Source organism: Rana temporaria, chromosome 12 (genome assembly GCF_905171775.1).
Source record: "Rana temporaria chromosome 12, aRanTem1.1, whole genome shotgun sequence".
In the NCBI taxonomy this organism is placed as follows: Eukaryota; Metazoa; Chordata; class Amphibia; order Anura; family Ranidae; genus Rana; species Rana temporaria.
Window position 1 is genome coordinate 77,357,621 of NC_053500.1, and position 19,922 is coordinate 77,377,542.

The 19,922-nt window shown below is 42.8% G+C and overlaps 1 protein-coding gene across 3 annotated transcripts in view; it reads right to left on the reverse strand.

The window, feature by feature from the left end:
• The window catches only part of NBR1 (NBR1 autophagy cargo receptor), a 128,050-nt gene that overhangs the window by 19,657 nt on the left and 88,471 nt on the right, over window positions 1–19,922 (reverse strand). For 2 of the 3 annotated variants that reach the window (XM_040331223.1, XM_040331225.1), the window contains 3 exons: window positions 18,388–18,546; window positions 14,389–14,538; window positions 9,614–9,968 (listed from right to left, as the gene is read on the reverse strand). In XM_040331223.1, the coding sequence (XP_040187157.1) occupies window positions 9,614–9,968; window positions 14,389–14,538; window positions 18,388–18,546 (664 nt within the window). The remainder of the gene's footprint in view (window positions 1–9,613; window positions 9,969–14,388; window positions 14,539–18,387; window positions 18,547–19,922) is intronic. The other variant, XM_040331224.1, reaches the window with a different exon arrangement.

Here is a 19,922-nt window from a genome sequence, read left to right on the forward strand (position 1 = left end):
GTACAAGCTCACTTCGCAGATCTCTTATACTCAGTTTTGCGAGTGATGCCCCGCATAAATATTATTAGGCCAGTTTTGGACAGGATTAAGTAAGTAACCACAATGACTGCCATTTGTAAATGTGTCAAACATTGCTAAAGTCGCAAAAGTCCATATTTCAGTGGAGTTACCATTGCTGGTATGATTTACAGCTGTGCTCATAAGTTTACATACCCTGGCAGAATTTTTGATTTCTTGACCATTTTTCAGAGAATATGAATGATAAACGCAAAAACTTTTCTTTCAATCGTGTTTGACTGAAGCCATTTATTATCAATCAACTGTGTTTACTCTTTTTAAGTCATAATGGCAACAGAAACTACCAAAATGACACTGAACAAACGTGTACATACCCCAGTTCTTAATAACGCGTATTGCCCTATTTAATATCAATGACAGCTTGAAGTCTTTTGTGGTATTTTTGAAAGAGGCTCTTCATCTTCTCAGATGGTAAAGCTGTCCATTCCTCTTGGCAAAAAGCCTCCAGTTCCTGTAAATTCTTGGCCTGTCTGGTATGAACTGCACGTTTGAGATCTTCCCAGAGCAGCTCAATGATATTGAGGTTAGGAGACTGGGATTGCCACTCCATCACTGTATTCTGCTGTAGCCAATGACAGGTCAACTTGTCCTTGTGTTTTGGATCATTGTCATGTTGGAAAGTCCAAATACGTCCCATGCGCAGCTTTCTGGCTGATGTATGCAAATGTTCCCCCAGTATTTTTTGATTAATATACTGCATTCATCTTTCCATCAATTTTGACAAAATTTCCTGTGCCTTTTGTAATTCACACATGCCCAAAACATCAGCGATCCACCTTCGTGTTTCACAGTAGGAATGGTGTACCTTTCATCATAGGCCTTGTTGATTCCTCTCCAAATGTAGCGTTTATGGTTGTGGACAAAAAGCAAAATTTTGGTCTCATCACTCCAAATGACTGTGCCAAAAGGTTTGAGGCTTGTCTCTGATGTTTGCCGTATTGAAAGCGGGTTACTTTGTGGCATTTGCGTAGTAATGACTTTCTTCTGGTGACTCGACCATGCAGCCCATCTTTCTTCAAGTGCCTCCTTATTGTGCATCTTGAAACAACCACACCACATGTTTTCAGAGAGTCCTGTATGTCACCTGAAGTCATTTGTGGGTTTTTCTTTGCATCCCAAACAATTTTCCTGGCAGTTGTGACTGAAATTTTAGCTGGTCTGCCTGGCTTGGTTTCAACAGAACCCCCCAATTCTTGATCAGAGTTTGAACACTGCTGATTGGCATTCTAAATTCCTTGGATATCTTTTTTATATCCCTTTCCTGTTTTATACAGTTCAACTACCTTTTCCCGTAGATCTTTTGAGAATTATTTTGCTTTCCCGATGACTCAGAATCCAGAAACGTCAGTGCAGCACTGGATGAAAGATTCTAGGGTCTGTCAGGAGTCCAGAAACTGGTTGACCTTTTATACACACACACACTAATTACAAGCAAACAGATCACAGGTGAGGATGGTTGTCTTTAATAGCCATTCAAACCCCTTTGTATCAACTTGTGTGCATGTTATTAGGCCAAAATCACCAGGGTATGTAAACTTTTGATCAGGGTCATTTGGGTAGTTTTAATTGCCATTAGGATTTAAAAAGAGTAAACAGTTGATTTATAAGTATAGGAGGGGGTAGTGGTGCTACCTAGCACTAAAGGACCAAAAGGTCTAAGTGATAGACTAAAACCACAGGCCTCCCTCTGAGTGCACGTGAGAAAAGAAATTGGCATTAGAAGATCCTAATGAAGAACTAAATGACACACTCATGGATGATACCCCGGGAGAAGTACTGGGAGACACCAGACTGGGAGTATATGGGCACACGCCCCAACAAATGGGACCCACTAATATTAGGGATGTTGAATCATGATAGACCTCAACCGCCTGACTGACACCAGGATAGACCTCAGAGAAGAAGGGTAAACTACCAGGAACCTCCTGAATACAGAACACCTACTGCTTCCAGATACAATGTACCCACGTACAACAGGTTCTCACCATTATGGAGGGATAATCAATATATGACCCATATCCTGATTATAGAAGAGAAGCCATGGAATATAGGGACTCTCCCAGGGATTTTCCCAGGCGTGGCCCACAAGACAGACCACCAGGGCGATGGAAAGCGAGGGTCCCCTACGGGGAATGAACAGGAGCAGAGGTGGCCCCAGAGAGGGACACGGCAGGTCAACGAGACAATGGCAATCCCAGGACAGAACAGGACAGCACTAAAGGAAGATATATGGCACCCACACAAATGGATCCGGAAAGAGGAAACAGACTAGAGGATGCAGGGGAGGGAAGAAGAAAAAGACAAAGACACTACTAGGCAAAGGCATCTTTAATCTCAGTGATGTCCAATTCACTGATGATTAAATGAGAATTTTAGATTTAGGCCTGAAGTTTGCACCAGAGAAGTCTCTGGACAAATTTGAAGTCTTTGTTGATTTACAAAAAAAATCTTAGAAAACTGAATATAAAGAAGCATTTTGCCTTAAAGGATCACTAAAGGAATTTTTTTTTTTTTTTGCTAAATAGCTTCCTTTACCTTACTGCAGTACTGGTTTCATGTCCTTATTGTTTGTTTTTGCTTTGAAGTGGCTGTAATTCTGCTCTGATCTCCACACTTCCTGCTTGTCTTTTTCCTTACAACCATCGTACTGGGAGCTTTTCACTGTAGGTCTAAGCTGCCATTACTGTGTGTCTAAAACTTAACAGAACCAATCAGATTCATTTTAAAAACAAAACACTGCCCTGGATTTGTTTGTTTTTGTTCTGTGTGTCTCTCTAGTTCACAGGAACATGAAAACAGTTTAAAAGTGAAACTAACCTACAGGCACATTATATGATTGATTTTTTATCTATGTGTAATCATTTTTAAAAAGGAATCAGTTAACTTTTATGTCTATATACCCTGTAAACAGTCATTTCAGCAACAAAAAAAAAAATGTCCTTTAGTGACCCTTTAAATAAAGATACCAGAGTAATTGAGGATCCAGAATTTGTTCAAACAAATCTGAAAATCAACTCCATTTTTTAACCCAAAAACACCTGGCAATCAATGAATGACAGCATTTAAGAAAATGGTGGAGGATGATTTAAAAAAACTGGGAAGAAATAACAGCAAAAAAAGCCACAAATGTCTGGAAAATAATTAAGGAACTAGGTAAAAATAAATGAAGTAGTAATAAGGCCAGCAGACAAGCAGCAGACAAGGGAGGAGGATTGGTAATCCTAAATAAGAAAGAGTATTAGGAAGAGATGGAGAACCTACTCGAGGTGAGAGACACATACATGAAGCTTAAGGGGAACCCTAAATCCAAATATGGGAAGAAACTAAAAACATTTGTGAAGAAGGGAAAAGACATGGGTATTAGACATGTGTGTTCCCGTTCGTAACGAATGGATTTTCGTACGAATTTGTTAGTTTTCGTACATTCGTATCAATTCGAACATCCGAAAAGATGAAAGAACCAAAATATGAAAATTACGGAATTACGAATAAGCAAAATAACGAACAAATGAAAATACGAACGTATGATTGGACAATCTTACTAAAAAACAAAACACAGAAAAAGCAAAAGAACGAAAATGACATCTATAACGAACGATTTGCATTCCGTATTTTAAATCCTTTGTCTGTTCGTATTTTCATTCGTGTGTTTTGTAAATCCGTTTCTTTGTCTGTTCGTAAATTTATGTACTTGTATCGTTCTTTCGAATGGGCACCGGGCAGTGTAGTTAGTGATTACTTAATATCTTAGCCAATCAGCTTATGTCTTTTGTGCTGAGTCACATTGTACAGTGTAAAGCCTCGTACACACGATCAGACTTCAAACAAACTTTTCCGTGGGTTTTTGTCTGAAGGGAGTTGGCCGGACTTTTGAAACCGAAAAAGTTTGTCCAATAGAGCGTACACACGGTCGGATTCTTTGGAAAACTTTAATTTCGTATTTACGAAAGTAAAAAATTACGAATCCATTAAACGAAAATTATTATCCAACAAAATTACGAATTTGGAATCAACGAAAATCAATTAGACAGAATTACGAATCATTCAGTATAAACGAAAATAAAACTGTTACGAAAATACGAACGGGTCCGAATAGGATAACTTGGATCTTACGAAAAGGTCCGAATAGGAAAACTTGAGTCTTAAGAAATTACGAATCTTTACGAAACTACAGAACGAGACGAAACGGAACAAAAAAATATGAAATTTTTTGTTGTGCACATGTCTAATGGGTATCTTAAACAAAAAAGAAGCCAAATACCTGGTCTCTAACTCCACTAAAACTCTGGTGATTTATTATACTCCCAAGATCCACAAAAGGCTAGTTAAGCCTCTGATAGACCAATCGTCAGTGGAATTAATTCGGTTTTTTCAAGGTTGGGAGAATACCTGGACAAGTTTCTCAAACCATTGGTCTAACAAGGAAAATCCCACCTACGCGATAGTTTACAGCTTATTCAAGATCTCCTAGCCATTGGTGGAGCCCAAGATTATCTACTAGCAACAATGGTTGTTAATTCTCTCTATACCAGTATAATCCAGAGAGATGGGCTACTAGGTGTAGAAAAGGATCTACATGAGAACACGGCCATTAAACAGCAGCAGATTAATTACATACGTGAAGGTCTACAGCTCACGATGGAGTGTAACTACTTCTGGTATAACAAAGAATACTACGCTCAAACAAAGGGGTTTGCAATGGGGGCCCGTTATGCCCCAAGCGTAGCGAACCTTCTGATGGACATGTGGGAGGATTAATATGTTTATGCGGAAAAAAAAATGCCTCAATTGAAACTGTACAGAAGGTACATTGAAGAGCTTATTGTAATTTGGGAGGGTACAGCAGAAACCTTTGAGAGGTTTCTTAAAGCGGAGGTTCACCCTCAATAACACCTTCAGGTTATTCAGACCAGCTCTGTATTTACATACACATTCTGGTATCCATAATTTTTAAAACCGTTCCAATACCTGTATTCAGTAGACAATAGCAGCCACTTCCTGGTATCCCTCCTGCGGGAGTGGGCGTGGTTCTTTGTTTCTCAGCGCCCCAGTGTTCGCTGGGACAGGATTGCAATGTCTCCTGGGAGCACAGTGTCACGCTTCCCAGGAGACGATTCCTAACACAGAATGTCGAGATATCGCAAGATTTTGCTCGCCGGCCGTTGTGATGGCAACCGTGAAGTGTTGACGGCGCCGCTCGCCGTCAACACTGCACATGCGCGGGATAGAGCGGTGAATGCTGGGATATCAGCATTCACTGAATTCTGGAAGTATTTGCTTGTGGGCTTCACAGTGCCCACAAGCAAGATGGAACCTTACAGGACGAATTTTTATAAGTGCTTATTTAGGCCGAATGTGCATTCGGATGCCTAGAAAATTCAGAGACGTGAGTACACTGTTAATAATGTTAATAGCAGTAGATGCACAAGTAAAAAAAAAAAACTATTTCCCACGGAACCCCCGCTTTAAAGAGCTGGCTAATAACAGATACTGCCTCACATTTACAGGGAAGTGGGATCATCAGCAGATTGACTACCTTGACCTGGAAATTTATAAGGAGGAAGGTAGCCTGTACACCAAGGCAACCATCCATAATGGGTATGTTCCCACTTCCAGCTGCCACCATCCGAAATGGAAGGGGAGCATCCCCAAAGGGCAACTTTTGAGTTTGCATCGGAACTGTGACAAACTAGAAGATTTTTACACCCAAGTGGATATGATGATCAATAGATTCCATGATAAGGGGTACACTCGAGAAAAATTGGTGAAAACTAAAGGAGAAATTGCCAGTATGAACAGAAATACCTTACTTAGGAAGTGCAAGAAAGACACGAACCGCATGGAACTAGTTTTTGTCACAGGTTACAACTCCCAGTACAAGGATTTTTGAGCATATCCTAAAAAAGTACTGGCCGATTCTAAGAGAAGACGGAGTCCTAACCAAACTATTAGCTAATAAACCTAAGTTTGTGTACAGACGAGCACCCACTCTCCAGAACCACCTGATACACAATGTAAAAAATCCACCTAAGCAAGTGAAGATCTGCCCAGGAATGAAAGGGTTTTACAAATGCCAAAGGTGTTTAGCTTGTAGAGTCAGCAAGAAACAACCACGTAAAAAGGAAACCTTCAAAACCAAAACTGATCATAAAATGAAATCAAAGAACTTATAACATATAGCACACACGTGACTTATGTTATCGAGTGCCTATGCCACTTACAGTATGTTGGGAGAACTACCTGTCCCCTCTGTGTGCGTATACGGGAACATTTTAACATAAAAAAAGGGATTCCCCAAGCATAATCTGTCCCGTCATTTTGATGAGGTCCACCAAAGAGATCCAACAGGACTTATTTTTATGGCATTGACCCTGGTCTCACAAAATGAAACTAGTTGTATTTATCGTTTGGGGAGCCTTTGTCCCAAATGGGTTAAATTTGGATATAGATCTCAATTGTTTTATTGCCAATCCATGATTTTTTGTTTGGGGTCTTATTTTTCCTTTTAGCTGCCCCTTTGGTATTACCCCAATCCTCCTACTTCATTTTCCTCCCCTCGTCTATATATTTAAAATTTTATATACTTTTATAACATATATACTCCTTCTTTATACTTATTTCATTAGGTTCTCTCCATTTATGAGTTTCATTGGTATCTGTAGAATATTAGCATCTCTCCATATAACCAACCCCTATATTATTTGTAGTTTGACCATCCTCGCCCAGTATGGGCGCTTGCAGATATCAATTTGCCTCCAAGTTCCTTTGCACAGGTCTGAATCAATATGGTATTCAGGATTTAATTATTTCGTTATTTTTACCAGACAATATCTGGAGTGTATGTAAAATTGGGCCTTTTCTGACTAGGGGGAGTAATCGTTTTTTGTCTCCCACTATATGCATTTATTGCAGAGGGTTTTTACATTTTTTTTCATCATTTATATTTTTTTCATTATTTCTTTTTAAATTAGATCAGATCCCCCTCTGGTACCATTCATCTTCTATTTTCTTACATACGTGATGGTCTGTCTTTACTGACTGTGTGCATAAAGGTGAGCGGAATACGGGTTAGTTCAGCTGCCCTGGGTACACAAATCTGTCGCTTACCTTTTGTAGTATTTCACATCAATGTTACACCATTGGGACTGTGGGAGTGTTACCAAATTTCGATGATTGGCCACCCTACACGTAATGGGAGGATACCTGCAATTCTGCCCCCTTGATATAGACGTAGCGTGCACCAAAATGGCACCGCCTCAGACGACGTCTTGTGACACGCACACTACGTCACTCCGATCCAGAGAGCAGTGTGGAACGCAGGCTGGAACGCACGCCGCAGATCCCATGCTCCGACCATAGAGATCATTACATCTAGCTGTTGCGGATTATTCAGCACAGCTTTTAGTGCTTTTTACTGCATGTAGCATTTTCTTTTAATAAACTTACCATTTGGAACGTCACTATGGGAACCTTTCTGTCTCTATCCATCTGAGGATTTCTTCACTGCCACCTGCCATTGGCACTCTCTGTTGGATATCGTTTGAGCTGAGAATTGATTGTTGCCCACCTGTACCCAGGATCCATCGATTGGAGTTACAGCCGAATCGTATGTGCCTAGTTCCCCTGTAGGGGTTATATGATCTGGTAAGTGGGGACACATGAGGGGATCACTGAAGTCACTGATATCCTGTTGAGAGCACCACTTTTCACCTTGGAACGACTTGAAGACTTTTTGTTTACCCGTTTTACTATATGCAACCTCCTGAAAGGAGATCCAGCTTGAACTTCCAATTATGAACTGTAACTAAGGACAGCTGCATGTTACATCTTAAAGGGTCACTAAAGGAAAAACATTTTTTAGCTGAAATGACTGTTTACAGGGTATAGAGACATAATAGTTAACCGATTCCTTTTAAAAATGATTAAAAATAGATAAAAACCAATCATATAATGTGCCTGCAGTTTAGTTTCGTTTTTGCTGTTGTTTCCTGGTTCTCTGATGTACAGAGAGCCAATGGAGGGCAGCGATACTTTGTCTAAAGCTCCTCAGCACCAATCCAGTTTCGTTTTACACACAGTAATCACACCTCCTTGATTAGTCACCACAGTGAGAAATCTCCCAGTACTGTGGTGATCAGGAAACAGACAACCAGGAAGTGTCCAGAACAGAGAGGATTTACAGCAACATCAAAGCAAAAACGAACAATGAGGACATGAAACCAGGACTGCAGTAAGGTAAAGGAAGCTATTTAGCTAAAAAAAAAAAAAATTCCTTTAGTGACCCTTTAAGTGCATGAGTGACTGCTTGAGCTCATTACTTAATTAATTTTCAGTACTGTTACTGCAGCTTACAAATATTAATTATTTTTGGGCAGGCACTGTTGTTTTTTTTTTTATACAGGCGTGATGTATGGTTTGTTTCTATGAACTGGCTGGTTCATGCACTTTGCTTTTTGCACATTGTTGAGATACTATTCCTCCTTTAGTTTACTCCTCAGTAGCACCATTCAAGCGGCTTAGGAGACACTTTTACACACTTTCTGCATTAAGGATTCACCAGCCTTTTGTAGGCGAACTCATTTTGTGGCACCTCAGTTGGTGTGCACATTTACTGTTCATTTAACCCACGATTGTGTTTACACCCCCCTTTTTTTTTTTCTCACGTACACTGACAGGTAGGCCTGTGGTTTTAGTCCATCACTTAGACCTTTTGGTCCTTTAGTGAGTGAGGGAGTGAGAAACTTATATAGCGCTACAAATGCGAACTAAAATCGCCTCAAGGCGCTGTATGGTCGTCCAGCTGTGGTCGTCCAGCCATGCTTTAGAATAGATGAGTCTTACGGTTTTTTTTTTTAAGGCCCGATGATTTTCCTCCATCCGAATGTCCGCAGGTAGAGCGTTCCATAACCATGGTCCTTGGACAGCGAATCTACGCTCTCCTTTCATTTTGTAGCGAGATTTGGGGATGTGGAGGAGGTTCTGATTAGTTGATCGGAGGACCCGATTTGGGGTGTAGTGTTTTATTTTCTCACATAAGCATTGCGGCGCGTTTCCTTGCGTGCATTTGTGGGTGAGGCAGAGGGTCTTGAATGTCACCCGGTCACCTTTAGTGCTAGGTAGCGCCACTACCCCCTCCTATACTTACTCATTTTTATTTCTCCCTAGGGAGTTTTTCCTGGGGGGTCTGCAACCTTTAAGTAACTTACCACAAAGCGCGGATTACTACATTTTAATTTAATAACAGTTGATTTTATAATAAATGGCTTCAGTGAAACACTAACCATGAGTGAAAGAAAGGTTTTTTGTGTTATTCATATTCTCTGAACACTGGCCAAGAAATCATAAATTCTGCCAGGGTATATAAACTTATGAGCACAACTGTATAGCCATATTTTTATATTTTCTTTTTTACTGATCTTAGTGATGCAGTTGCAAGAAAGTAAGGCGTGTGAATGTTGTTGCTTATCACACATCAGCCCTTTTGGCAAAAACTAAAATTACAAAACTATCAGGTTGGACCTAATATTTTTCATACCTTAGGTAAGGCGATGGCGTCAGTACTTCTGGGGTGAGAGGTACAGTGTCCAAAGTCTGTGAGGTGGTAAGCATGTCATTAATAGTGTGAGTCAGGACAGGGACACCATCTTCACAAATCTCTTCATCCAATGTGACCTCTGTTTCTATCTCCACGTCACCTTGGGACTCAGAAAGGGCTGAGCAGTACATGGACTCCCCAAGAGGCTTGCTGGTGTCAAAGCACTCAGGTAGAATGATGATGTAATCTTCAGAGGTGTCACTGGAAGCCTGGCTTTCCACTTCATCTCTCTGATTATCCTCTGGGATTGGTTGCTCTACTTCATACAGATCATCTGGTTTGATGTCAGTCACTGCTGGGACAAGCAACACAAATATGTAAGGCACTCGCAAATTTTTTTCAATCACATCTTCAGATAAGCTCAAAGCATTTGTTCCATAGATGGTCAGCAACACGCTGTATAACAGTGCCTTGAAAAAAAATTATACTCGTTGAAATTTTCCACATTTTGTCATGTTACAACCAAAATCGTAAACACATTTTATTGGGATTCACCTGTGAATGAAGGTGCTCTGGTCAGATGAGACCAAAATGGAACTTCTTGGACTAAAAGCAAAATGCTATGTGTGGCGTAAAACTAACACCTCACATCACCCTGAACACACCATGCCCACCGTGAAACATAGTGGTGGTAGCATCATGTTGTGGGGATGCTTTTCTTCAGCAGGCACAGGGAAGCTGGTCAGAGTTCATGGGAAGATGGAACTAAATATAGGGCAATCTTAGTAGAAAACCTGTTAAGAGTCTGCAAAAGACTTGAGACTGGGACAGAGGTTCACCTTCTAGCAGGACAATGGCCCTAAACATACAGCCAGAGCTACAATGGAATGGTTTAGATTAAAGCATTTTCAAGTGTTAGAATGGCCCAGTCAAAGTCCAGACCTAAATCCAATTGAGAATCTTTGGCAAGACATAAATTGCTGTTCAGGTGCTCTCCATCCAATCTGACAGTACTTGAGCTATTTTGCAAAGAAGAATGGGCAAAAATGTCCCGCTCTAGATGTGCAAAGCTGGTAGAGACATCCCCAAAAAGACTTGCAGCTGTAATTGCAGCGAAAGGTGGTTCTACAAAATATTGAAAACCATTTATCATTTTCCTTCCACTTCACAATAAAGTGCCACTTTGTGTTGGTCTATCTGTGTCGGCAACCCGCGGCTCCGGAGCCGCATGCGGCTCTTTTAAACCTTTGCCGCGGCTCCGGGGCACCTTTTGAGGCCAGTGGAGGACTTTAAACCGGCCGCCCAGACCCTGACCGGCAATGCCGGCCGGTTACACAGCGATCCCGGAGATCGCAGCGTTAACAGTTCGGGCGCGCTGTGATAAATGTCCCGCCCTCCTCCTCCTAGAAGACTAGCTTGTGTGATAGAGCCAGTGTGCTGACATTTATCAGCGCGCCAGAACCAACAGTGGGGGAGCATTGTGACAGCCGGACCGTGACACAGCACAGAACAGTAATGCTGTGAGGGGCTTACAATGGGGGGGGGGGGCTGGCTTGCGATGGTGACAGGAGCTAATTATTTTTTAATGATGATGATGGTGGGGGGGGGGGGCTGGCTTGCGATGGTGAGGGGAGCTGATGATTTTTTAATGATGAATCATCATTAAGAAATCCTCAGCTCCCCTCACCATAGCAAGCCAGCCCCCACCCCCCTCCACCATTATCATCATCATTAAAAAATCATCAGCTCCCGTCACCATCGCAAGCCAGCCCCCACCCCCCTCCACCATCATCATCATCATTAAAAAATCATCAGCTCCCGTCACCATCGCAAGCCAGCCCCCCCCACCATCATCATTGATGATGATGATGGTGGGGGGGGGGGGCGGTGCCTGGCTTCCGATGGTGAGGGGAGCTGATTTTTTTATGATGATGATGATGGTGGGGGCTGGCATGATTTTTTAATGATGATGATGATGGTGGGGGCTGGCTTGCGATGGTGAGGGGAGCTGATGATTTTTTAATGATGATGATGGTGGGGGCTGGCATGATTTTTTAATGATGATGATGGGGGGGGGGGGGGCTGGCTTGCGATGGTGAGGGGAGCTGATGATTTTTTGATGATGATGATGATGATGATGATGATAATGGTGGGGGGGGGGAGCTGGCTTGCGATGGTGAGGGGAGCTGATAATTTTTTATTGATAATGGTGGGGGGGGGGGGGGGGGAGCTGGCTTGCGATGGTGAGGAGAGCTGATGATTTTTTAATGATAATGGTGGGGGGGGGGGGGGGGAGCTGGCTTGCGATGGAGAGGGGAGCTGATGATTTTGTAATGATGATGGTGGGGGGGGCTGATGATTTTGTAATGATGATGGTGGGGGGGGGGGGGGAGCTGGCTTGCGATGGTGAGGGGAGCTGATGATTTTTTGATGATGATGATAATGGTGGGGGGGGGGGGGAGCTGGCTTGCGATGGTGAGGGGAGCTGATGATTTTTTAATGATGATGATAATGGTGGGGGGGGGGGGAGCTGGCTTGCGATGGTGAGGAGAGCTGATGATTTTTTAATGATAATGGTGGGGGGGGGAGCTAGCTTGCGATGGTGAGGGAGCTGATGACTTTTTAATGATGATGATGATGATTAATGGTGGGGGGGGGGAGCTGGCTTGCGATGAAGAGGGGAGCTGATGATTTTTTAATGATGATAATGGTGGGGGGGAGGGGAGCTGGCTTGCGATGGAGAGGGGGCTGATGATTTTGTAATGATGATGGTGGGGGGGGGTGATGATGATGATGGTGAGGGGGGGTGATGATTTTGTAATGATGATGGTGAGGGGGGCTGATGATTTTGTAATGATGATGGGGGGGGGGGGGCTGATGATGATGGTGGGGCTGATGATTTTGTAATGATGATGATTGCATTTGCTGGGCATGTGGAGGTGGAATCTTATCCGATATTGGGCACGTGGAGGTGGAATCTTGACAATATCAGATAAGATTCCACCTCCACATGCCCAGCAAATGCAATACTGTACAATATCAATTAGCAGTGTTATATTTGTTTTAAATGTCGCAATGGTTTTGCGGCTCCCAGTTTTTTTTTCATTCGGAAACGGGTCCAAGTGGCTCCTTATGTCTTAAAGTTTGCAGACCCCTGGTCTATCACATAACACCTCAATAAAAACACATTTACATTTTTGGTTGCAACATGACACAATGTGGAAAATTTCAAGGGGTATAAATATCTTTTCAAGGCACTGTATATAAAGGCTGTACCAATTTCCAAGATACAAAAAGGGGTGACCAATAATTAGGAATTGTGCAGCAGTTTATGGCAGAAAAGTGTGCTAAAGTGCTAGAAAACGTTAGCTAGTTATTTTACAGTATTCTGCCTCTCAGTAAAATATATTCACTCTATATATCTGTTCTGGTAAATACTTTTACTGAAACCTAAACTAAGGTAAAAATACAAAACACTACAAAAAACATTTTGAGTTGTATGCAACAGACTAACACTGCAGTCAGCACCTTGGTGAAAAGCCGAGGTGCAGAGGAGAAGCTGAAGCAGCAGGGCAACAAACTGGTAGTGCAGGGGCCTCATGGAAAATTTAGAAAGTGTCTTGGGTACTTCTATCTTTTTTGGTTTTCCTTTGGATTCGTACTCTTCGGCCATTTGATTGGAAGGAATGCAATAATGTCACTCCAATGCATGCACATAGAAGCCACATCATCATGGCACAAAGACATGCCATAAATGTACGCCGAGCTGCTCAAGCATGGCTCAATGTACACAAATGCTGACAGGCAGGGAGAAGGGTTTATGACAAAATAAAAATCCTTCCTGTCAGCAATTTGCTACTTTTTAGGTTTAATTTCACTTCAACCACTTGGTGACCGCGCTATAGCTGAAAGACAGCTACGGCGTGGTCGTCCAGTATTGGGAGGGCATCTATTGATGTCCCCTGCACCCTTTGAACACAGATTGAGGTAAAGGGCCAATCACAGTGGCCCTTTTCCATCTGATCAGCGGTGTACAATCACAGAAAATCACATGTAAACAAATGTTGGTTAAGGAATTTTCTTTGCTCAGCACTGTCAATGCGTGGGGAAAGGAAAGCAAGCAACTGACTATGCTGTGACAGGGGACATTTACACCGATTATGAGTGCAGCCCTATCAGTGTTTATCAGGGCCTCCCATCAGTGCATCCTCATGAGTGCCCATGGGTGCAGCCTCATGAGTGCCCATGGGTGCAGCCTCATGAGTGCCCATGGGTGCAGCCTCATGAGTGCCCATGGGTGCAGCCTCATGAGTGCCCATGGGTGCAGCCTCATGAGTGCCCATGGGTGCAGCCTCATGAGTGCCCATGGGTGCAGCCTCATCCGCGCACATCTGTGAAGAAAAATTACTTATTTGCAAAATTTTATAACAGAAACTAAGAAAAAGTTGTTTGTTTTTCTTTCCAAAATGTTTTGGTCTTTTTTCATTTTGCAAGAAAATAAATAAATAAAACCCAGTGGTGACTAAATGGCACCAAAAGAAAGCTCCATTTGTGTGAATTTTCTTTTTTTTTTAAATGTCATGGGTATAGTGTTACATGGCTGCACAATTGTCATTCAAAGTGCGACAGCTCTAAAAGGTAAAAATTGGCTTGGGCAGGAAGGGGATGAAAGTGCCCGGGTAGGCAAGTGGTTAAGTACTGGAGCTAGAAAAGAAGGCAATAATTATATGAGGCTTCCCATCCTTCATAACCACCTGTCAAGTGTGCCACCTTACCTGTATCAGTTGTCCGATTCAGATTTTGTGTATCTGTGTCTGTGGAACGCTGTGAAACATGTCTACAATCCGCAGAGAAGGACTTCTGAGCGATATCATCAGACTTCTTACTGTAGGAGAAACTTGATTGTGGTGATGACTGCTGGGAACCTAGAGACAGGAGATTACATTCATTAACATGCTAAGAAAACTTAAAGAGGCCAGAAGACACTCCACTGAGAAATACTTGATATTTGCATCATCACTGCCTGTTTAAATAAATGGAAATGCCGCAAGCCAATACCATTCGGGTGGTGATTTTGATCCATGCAGCCAGGACCTCGAAACGGCCCCTTCTCCTGCTATCTACTAAGACGGAGGAAGGCCTTCGATCGGGTGAATTGGTCCTTCATGCAAGCCACCCTCGAGCATGTGGGCCTACGTTCCTCCATGCCGAGTTGTATATTGTCCCTTTATTCGAATCCCACAGCCGCGGTCAAGGTCAATGAGACAAGGTCCGATTTCTTTAACATCCATAATGGCACACGGCAGGGATGCCCTCTGTCCCCTTTGATTTTCATACTCACCTTAGAGCCCTTCCTGTGCACGGTCAGGGCGGACACTACTATCGCTGGCTTTCAGAAAGCTTCTGGGATGCACAAGGTGGCTGCATTCACGGATGACTTGATCTTTTTCTTAACAGATCCATTGGCCTCCCTTCCAAATCTCCTCCAGTCTCTACGGGATTACGGTGCCCTCTCCATTTTTCAAATTAATGTGTCCAAATTGTCCGCCCTGAATATCACAGGGTAAAAGACTTGATCAAATCACTTCACCTCACCTCACCAGGTTGGTGGACTGGCACTGCCATTCAGAGGCGAAACATTGGGTGGCCATGGAGATGGAGGACTATGACGACACAGCCAAAAGCTGGCCATGGATCTCCCAAAGGCCCTTTCTGATCACCCTACACTGGGTAGTACTCTTCTGGTTGCCAGGGACACATTTAGACATACTTCGGTTTCACCGCTGCCCTCTCCTATGGTTCTGGTATTGGGCAACCCAGAGTTTGCGCCCGGTCTTTAGAACCCCCATTTCAAGCCGTTAGCCACGAGTCGTAGACTCCGCCTTTGTGACTTTATGGGTTCCGATGGCTGACTCTCCACCGTTGCTGGGGTGTCTGCCACTGACCCTCCATTGGACTTTTGGAGCGGTTTTCAACTGCGCAACTTTTTGTGCCAGTGTCTACGGACACTTGGCACCTCTCGTCCACTTACGGAATTGGAGCACCTGTGTTGCCGGGGGGAACCAGTCCACCATGGTCTCTCAATTTATGCCGGTGGAGGGATATATTCCTCCCTTCCTAACCAAATGGGAGTCTGACCTAGGCTCCTCCATAGCCACAGGTATCCAGGAGATATGCTACAAGATCCTAACCCATTGGTACAGGATGCCTACCACCTTGCATTGTTTCCTCCCACATGTCCCCAGTGTTTGCTGGTGGTGCGGAAATGCTGAAGGGACGATGCTGCATATTTTCTGGGACTGTCCCAAACTTGTTCCCTTTTGGCGAGAGGTGATCTGCACAGTCAAGCACCTGATAGATGTTGACCTGGAAGGGGACCCGGCGGTCTGTCTGCTGCACCTTTCAAGAAGACCGCTCAAGAAATATAAGGCCTCTCTCACAATTCAGTTACTGAATTGCATGGCATGCATCCCCCTTTGCTGGAGATCAGAAGACCCCCCATCCAAATATCTGTGGTTTTCCAAGGTGAACGAATTGAGAGACATGGAGGATCTCACCGCTACCTTGCACAACCGGGAGGAGACCTTCCGCAAGACCTGGCGACCCTGAAACCATTTTGTACACACTGACGCTTATTTACAGGAGGTGGCTCAATCAAGCTAACCTTTCCGGATCCAGCCTCACTCTCTGGGCGAGAGGCCATTTCTGCTCTCCGTTCTCTTTCTCCTTCCTTTTTCTTTTATTCAGTACTTCTCTGTTCATCCCTGATCCCCCCCCCCCCTCGGTTTTCCCTCCCTCCTTCTCCTTTCTTGAGATTCAGGGGTTGGAAATACCATACAGATACGGGGGTAGATTCACAGACAGAGTACGCTGGCGTATATACTGATACGCCGGCGTACTTTCAAATTACCCTGGTCGTATCTTTAGTTTGAATCCTCAAACCAAGATACAACGGCATCTGGGTTAGATCCGACAGGCGTACGGCTTCGTACGCCTTCGGATCTTAGATGCAATACTTCTGCGTCCGCTGGGTGGAGTTCTCGTCGTTTACCGCGTCGGGTATGCAAATTAGCTATTTCCGACGATCCACGAACGTACGCGTGGCCGTCGCATTCTCTTACGTGGTCTCTAGTCGGCTTTTTCTGGCGTATAGATAGAATTGCCATGTTAAGTATGGCCGTCGTTCCCGCGTCGAAATTTGAATCGGGATGGACGTAATTCACGTCGAAGTTAAAAAAAATCATTTAGCGCAATGCACGGCGGGAAATTTAGAAACGGAGCATGCGCAGTTCATTCGGCGCGGGGATTCGAAACAGCAAAAAGTAAGTTACAGCGACGTAGCGTAAAAAAATGGAAATGCAGTACTTTGAGAAGTATAGCCAAAGCTTTTTTTGCTATACTTCTCCTGGGGATCATAGGAATGCAGTTTCGGTCTGCGCTTCTGTGACCCATTTTCAGCCAACAAACAGCGGGCTAAAGCCCACTGATTGCTGACATCACTTAGCCGGTCCAGGCTCTGGATAGATCAGAGAACAGCAGAAAACTTAGAACATAGCAATCGTGGTCTTTGATCGCTCAGTTCTCAGTCTTAGAATCTGCGAGGGACAGCCACTTAGGTGATTATAAATGTTTGTTTTTCTTTATGAACCCATACTTCTCTTCTAGATGACCAGTCCATTCTAAGGACCCAATTCCACCATGGCGGGTATTAAAAACATATGTGTTTTTCTACTGCATTTTGCAATTGTAATGCACTTTTTAATTTGGCATATTATACAGTGCATCCGGAAAGTATTCACATCGCTTCACTTTTTCCACATTTTGTAATGTTACAGCCTAATTCCAAAATGGATTAATTTCATTATTTTCCTAAATTCTACAAACAATACCCCATAATGACAACGTGAAAGAAGTTTGTGTGACATCTTTGCAAATTTATAAAAATTTTAAAAATCTCATGTACGCAAGTATTCACAGCCTTTGCTCAATACTTTGAAGCTCCTTTGGCACCAATTACAGCCACAAGTCTTTTTGAGTATGATGCTACAAGCTTGGTACGACTTTTTTTGGGCAGTTTCTCCCATTCTTCTTTGCAGGACCTCGCAAGCTCCATCAGGTTGGATGGGGAGCATCAGTGCACAGCCATTTTCAGATCTCTCCAGAGATATTCAAATCGGGTTCAAGTCTGGGCCACTTAAGGACGTTTACAGAGTCCCGTAGCCACTCCTTTGTTATCTTGGCTGTGTGCTTAGGGTCATTGTCCTGAAGATTTTGCCAAAATCTTTGCCCCAGTCTTTTGTCATCTTGATTGGCCAGGATGACGCAACTCTCGTTAATGTGCGCAGAAGTTATTATAACCCAGCACTTAAAATAAGGATGCTGGGACAGTACACTGAGCTGTGCATGCATTGTTGTCATTGTACAACTTGTAAAAAAAAAATGTTTTTATAGCAGAAGAGACACAGATTCTATCATAAATATCTGCTAGCTGCTTTTTCATTCTTCAGGCTTGGTTATGCTTTACAAAAAAACAAAACAGTATTACAAATCAGGGAACCATTATTTTCAGAATTAGAACAGCAATGGCAGCCTTCATATTTTTCTCTGCACAAATTTCCCTGAAGCTTAAAGAAATAGATCTGTGGTGGCTGCATTTATTTAAGCAAGAATGAGCCTCATATAAATGTAAATGATTAAAAATGATTTGGCAAAATTCGATTTTTTTCCCCTTTAATTCCTTTAATGGTTTACTGCAAACATGTTGTTTTACTCACTATGAGGGGAATTCTTCTTTTGTGGTGGATTGTAGTCTGGAGCTGCATCCAGAGTCAAACTCCTCATAACTGTTTCACATACAAACTGAGTCCCACTGATGTCCTCTTCTGTTTCTTCCTGAGTGTTGCCACCCTCCACATCTTCCTTAGACTTTTTCACTGTTGGGGTAAATCATTTCTTAAAGTTAACACACAAGATTGACTCATGCTGCCTTGCATCTTAAAGCAGAGCTAAAGGGGTACTTTAACAAATGCCGACGGGTAGGCTTTTAATGACAGAAGTGACATTTTGTCTTCTGTCAAATGTTTCTTCCTGCCTGTAAACATTTTTTTTCTAGCTATACACTGAGCCACGCATGCACATCTCCTTACAATTTTGCGCTGGGAGAAGTAGCTCACGAGTGGGCATATATGAGTTAGGACATCCTAGTCTGACCAATGAAAACAGCCAAAAACTTCAAACGAGGAAGAAGAGCGCTGTATATGAAAATTCGGTGGTGAGAGGAGATCATGTCACTGGAAAGTGGTGTGGAAGGGGGGCATATTGTGCAAATATTCCTAGGACCACACATTTTTATGCGGCTGAGTTCAACTTTAATGAGATGAAAACAGAACTACATTGCTACTGTTGCCTCTTACATTTTGTGTTTTGTGCAATCTATAAGCTCCCCTCCCTGTAGTATGAACAGCATCACCAGCACATTGTGGAATGCAGAAAAATCATATCGTAGGAGTAAAGAAATGCTAATGTAGCAGATTTAGAATGTAGACCCAACTGTAAAATGTTTAAGTGGTGGCTCAGCAGGGATTATACCAAGCAATTTTTAATACTGTGTTTCCCCCAAAATAAGCCCGGGTCTTATATTAATTTTGGCAACAAAAGACACAGTAGGGCTTATTTTTGAGGTAGGTCTTACCATGTAATGTGCTGTCTTCTATCCCCCTTTCTCTCCCTGCCTGACAGGAATCCCCAGTGTGAACCGAGTTAAAATTCTTGTAAAAGCCTAAAATCCACTATATTACAGTAGTATATAATGTACAATGTGTGTGTTTCTGTAATAAAATCGTGCCAAATACCTTTGTTAGAGCGCTGCTCTGCACTTCTGTGACCTGCTGGAGCTCTCTTCCCTTTAATTATATTACAGAAACACACACATTGTACATTATATACTACTGTAATAGAGTGGATTATAGGATTTTACAAGCATTTTTAAAAACTAGGGCTTATTTTCGGGGTAGGGCTTATATAACAGCCCTCCTGGAAAATAGCGCTAGGTCTTATTTTCGTGAAAACATGGTAGCAAGTAAAATAATTCAATGAGATGCAAATCCATTGAATAAATACTGCATTTGCAAAAAACAAAAACAAAAAAAACAGAGGGAATTCACTCAATTTACTTAGTGACTCTTCATTTCTATGCAACTTGGAAAAAAAATTAAGGTATAACATACTGGCACCTGGAGCACCCCACACCGCAGCTGCTTTTACTCCCCTGTCCACAACAAAATGCCAAGTTTTTTGTTGGCAAAACTCC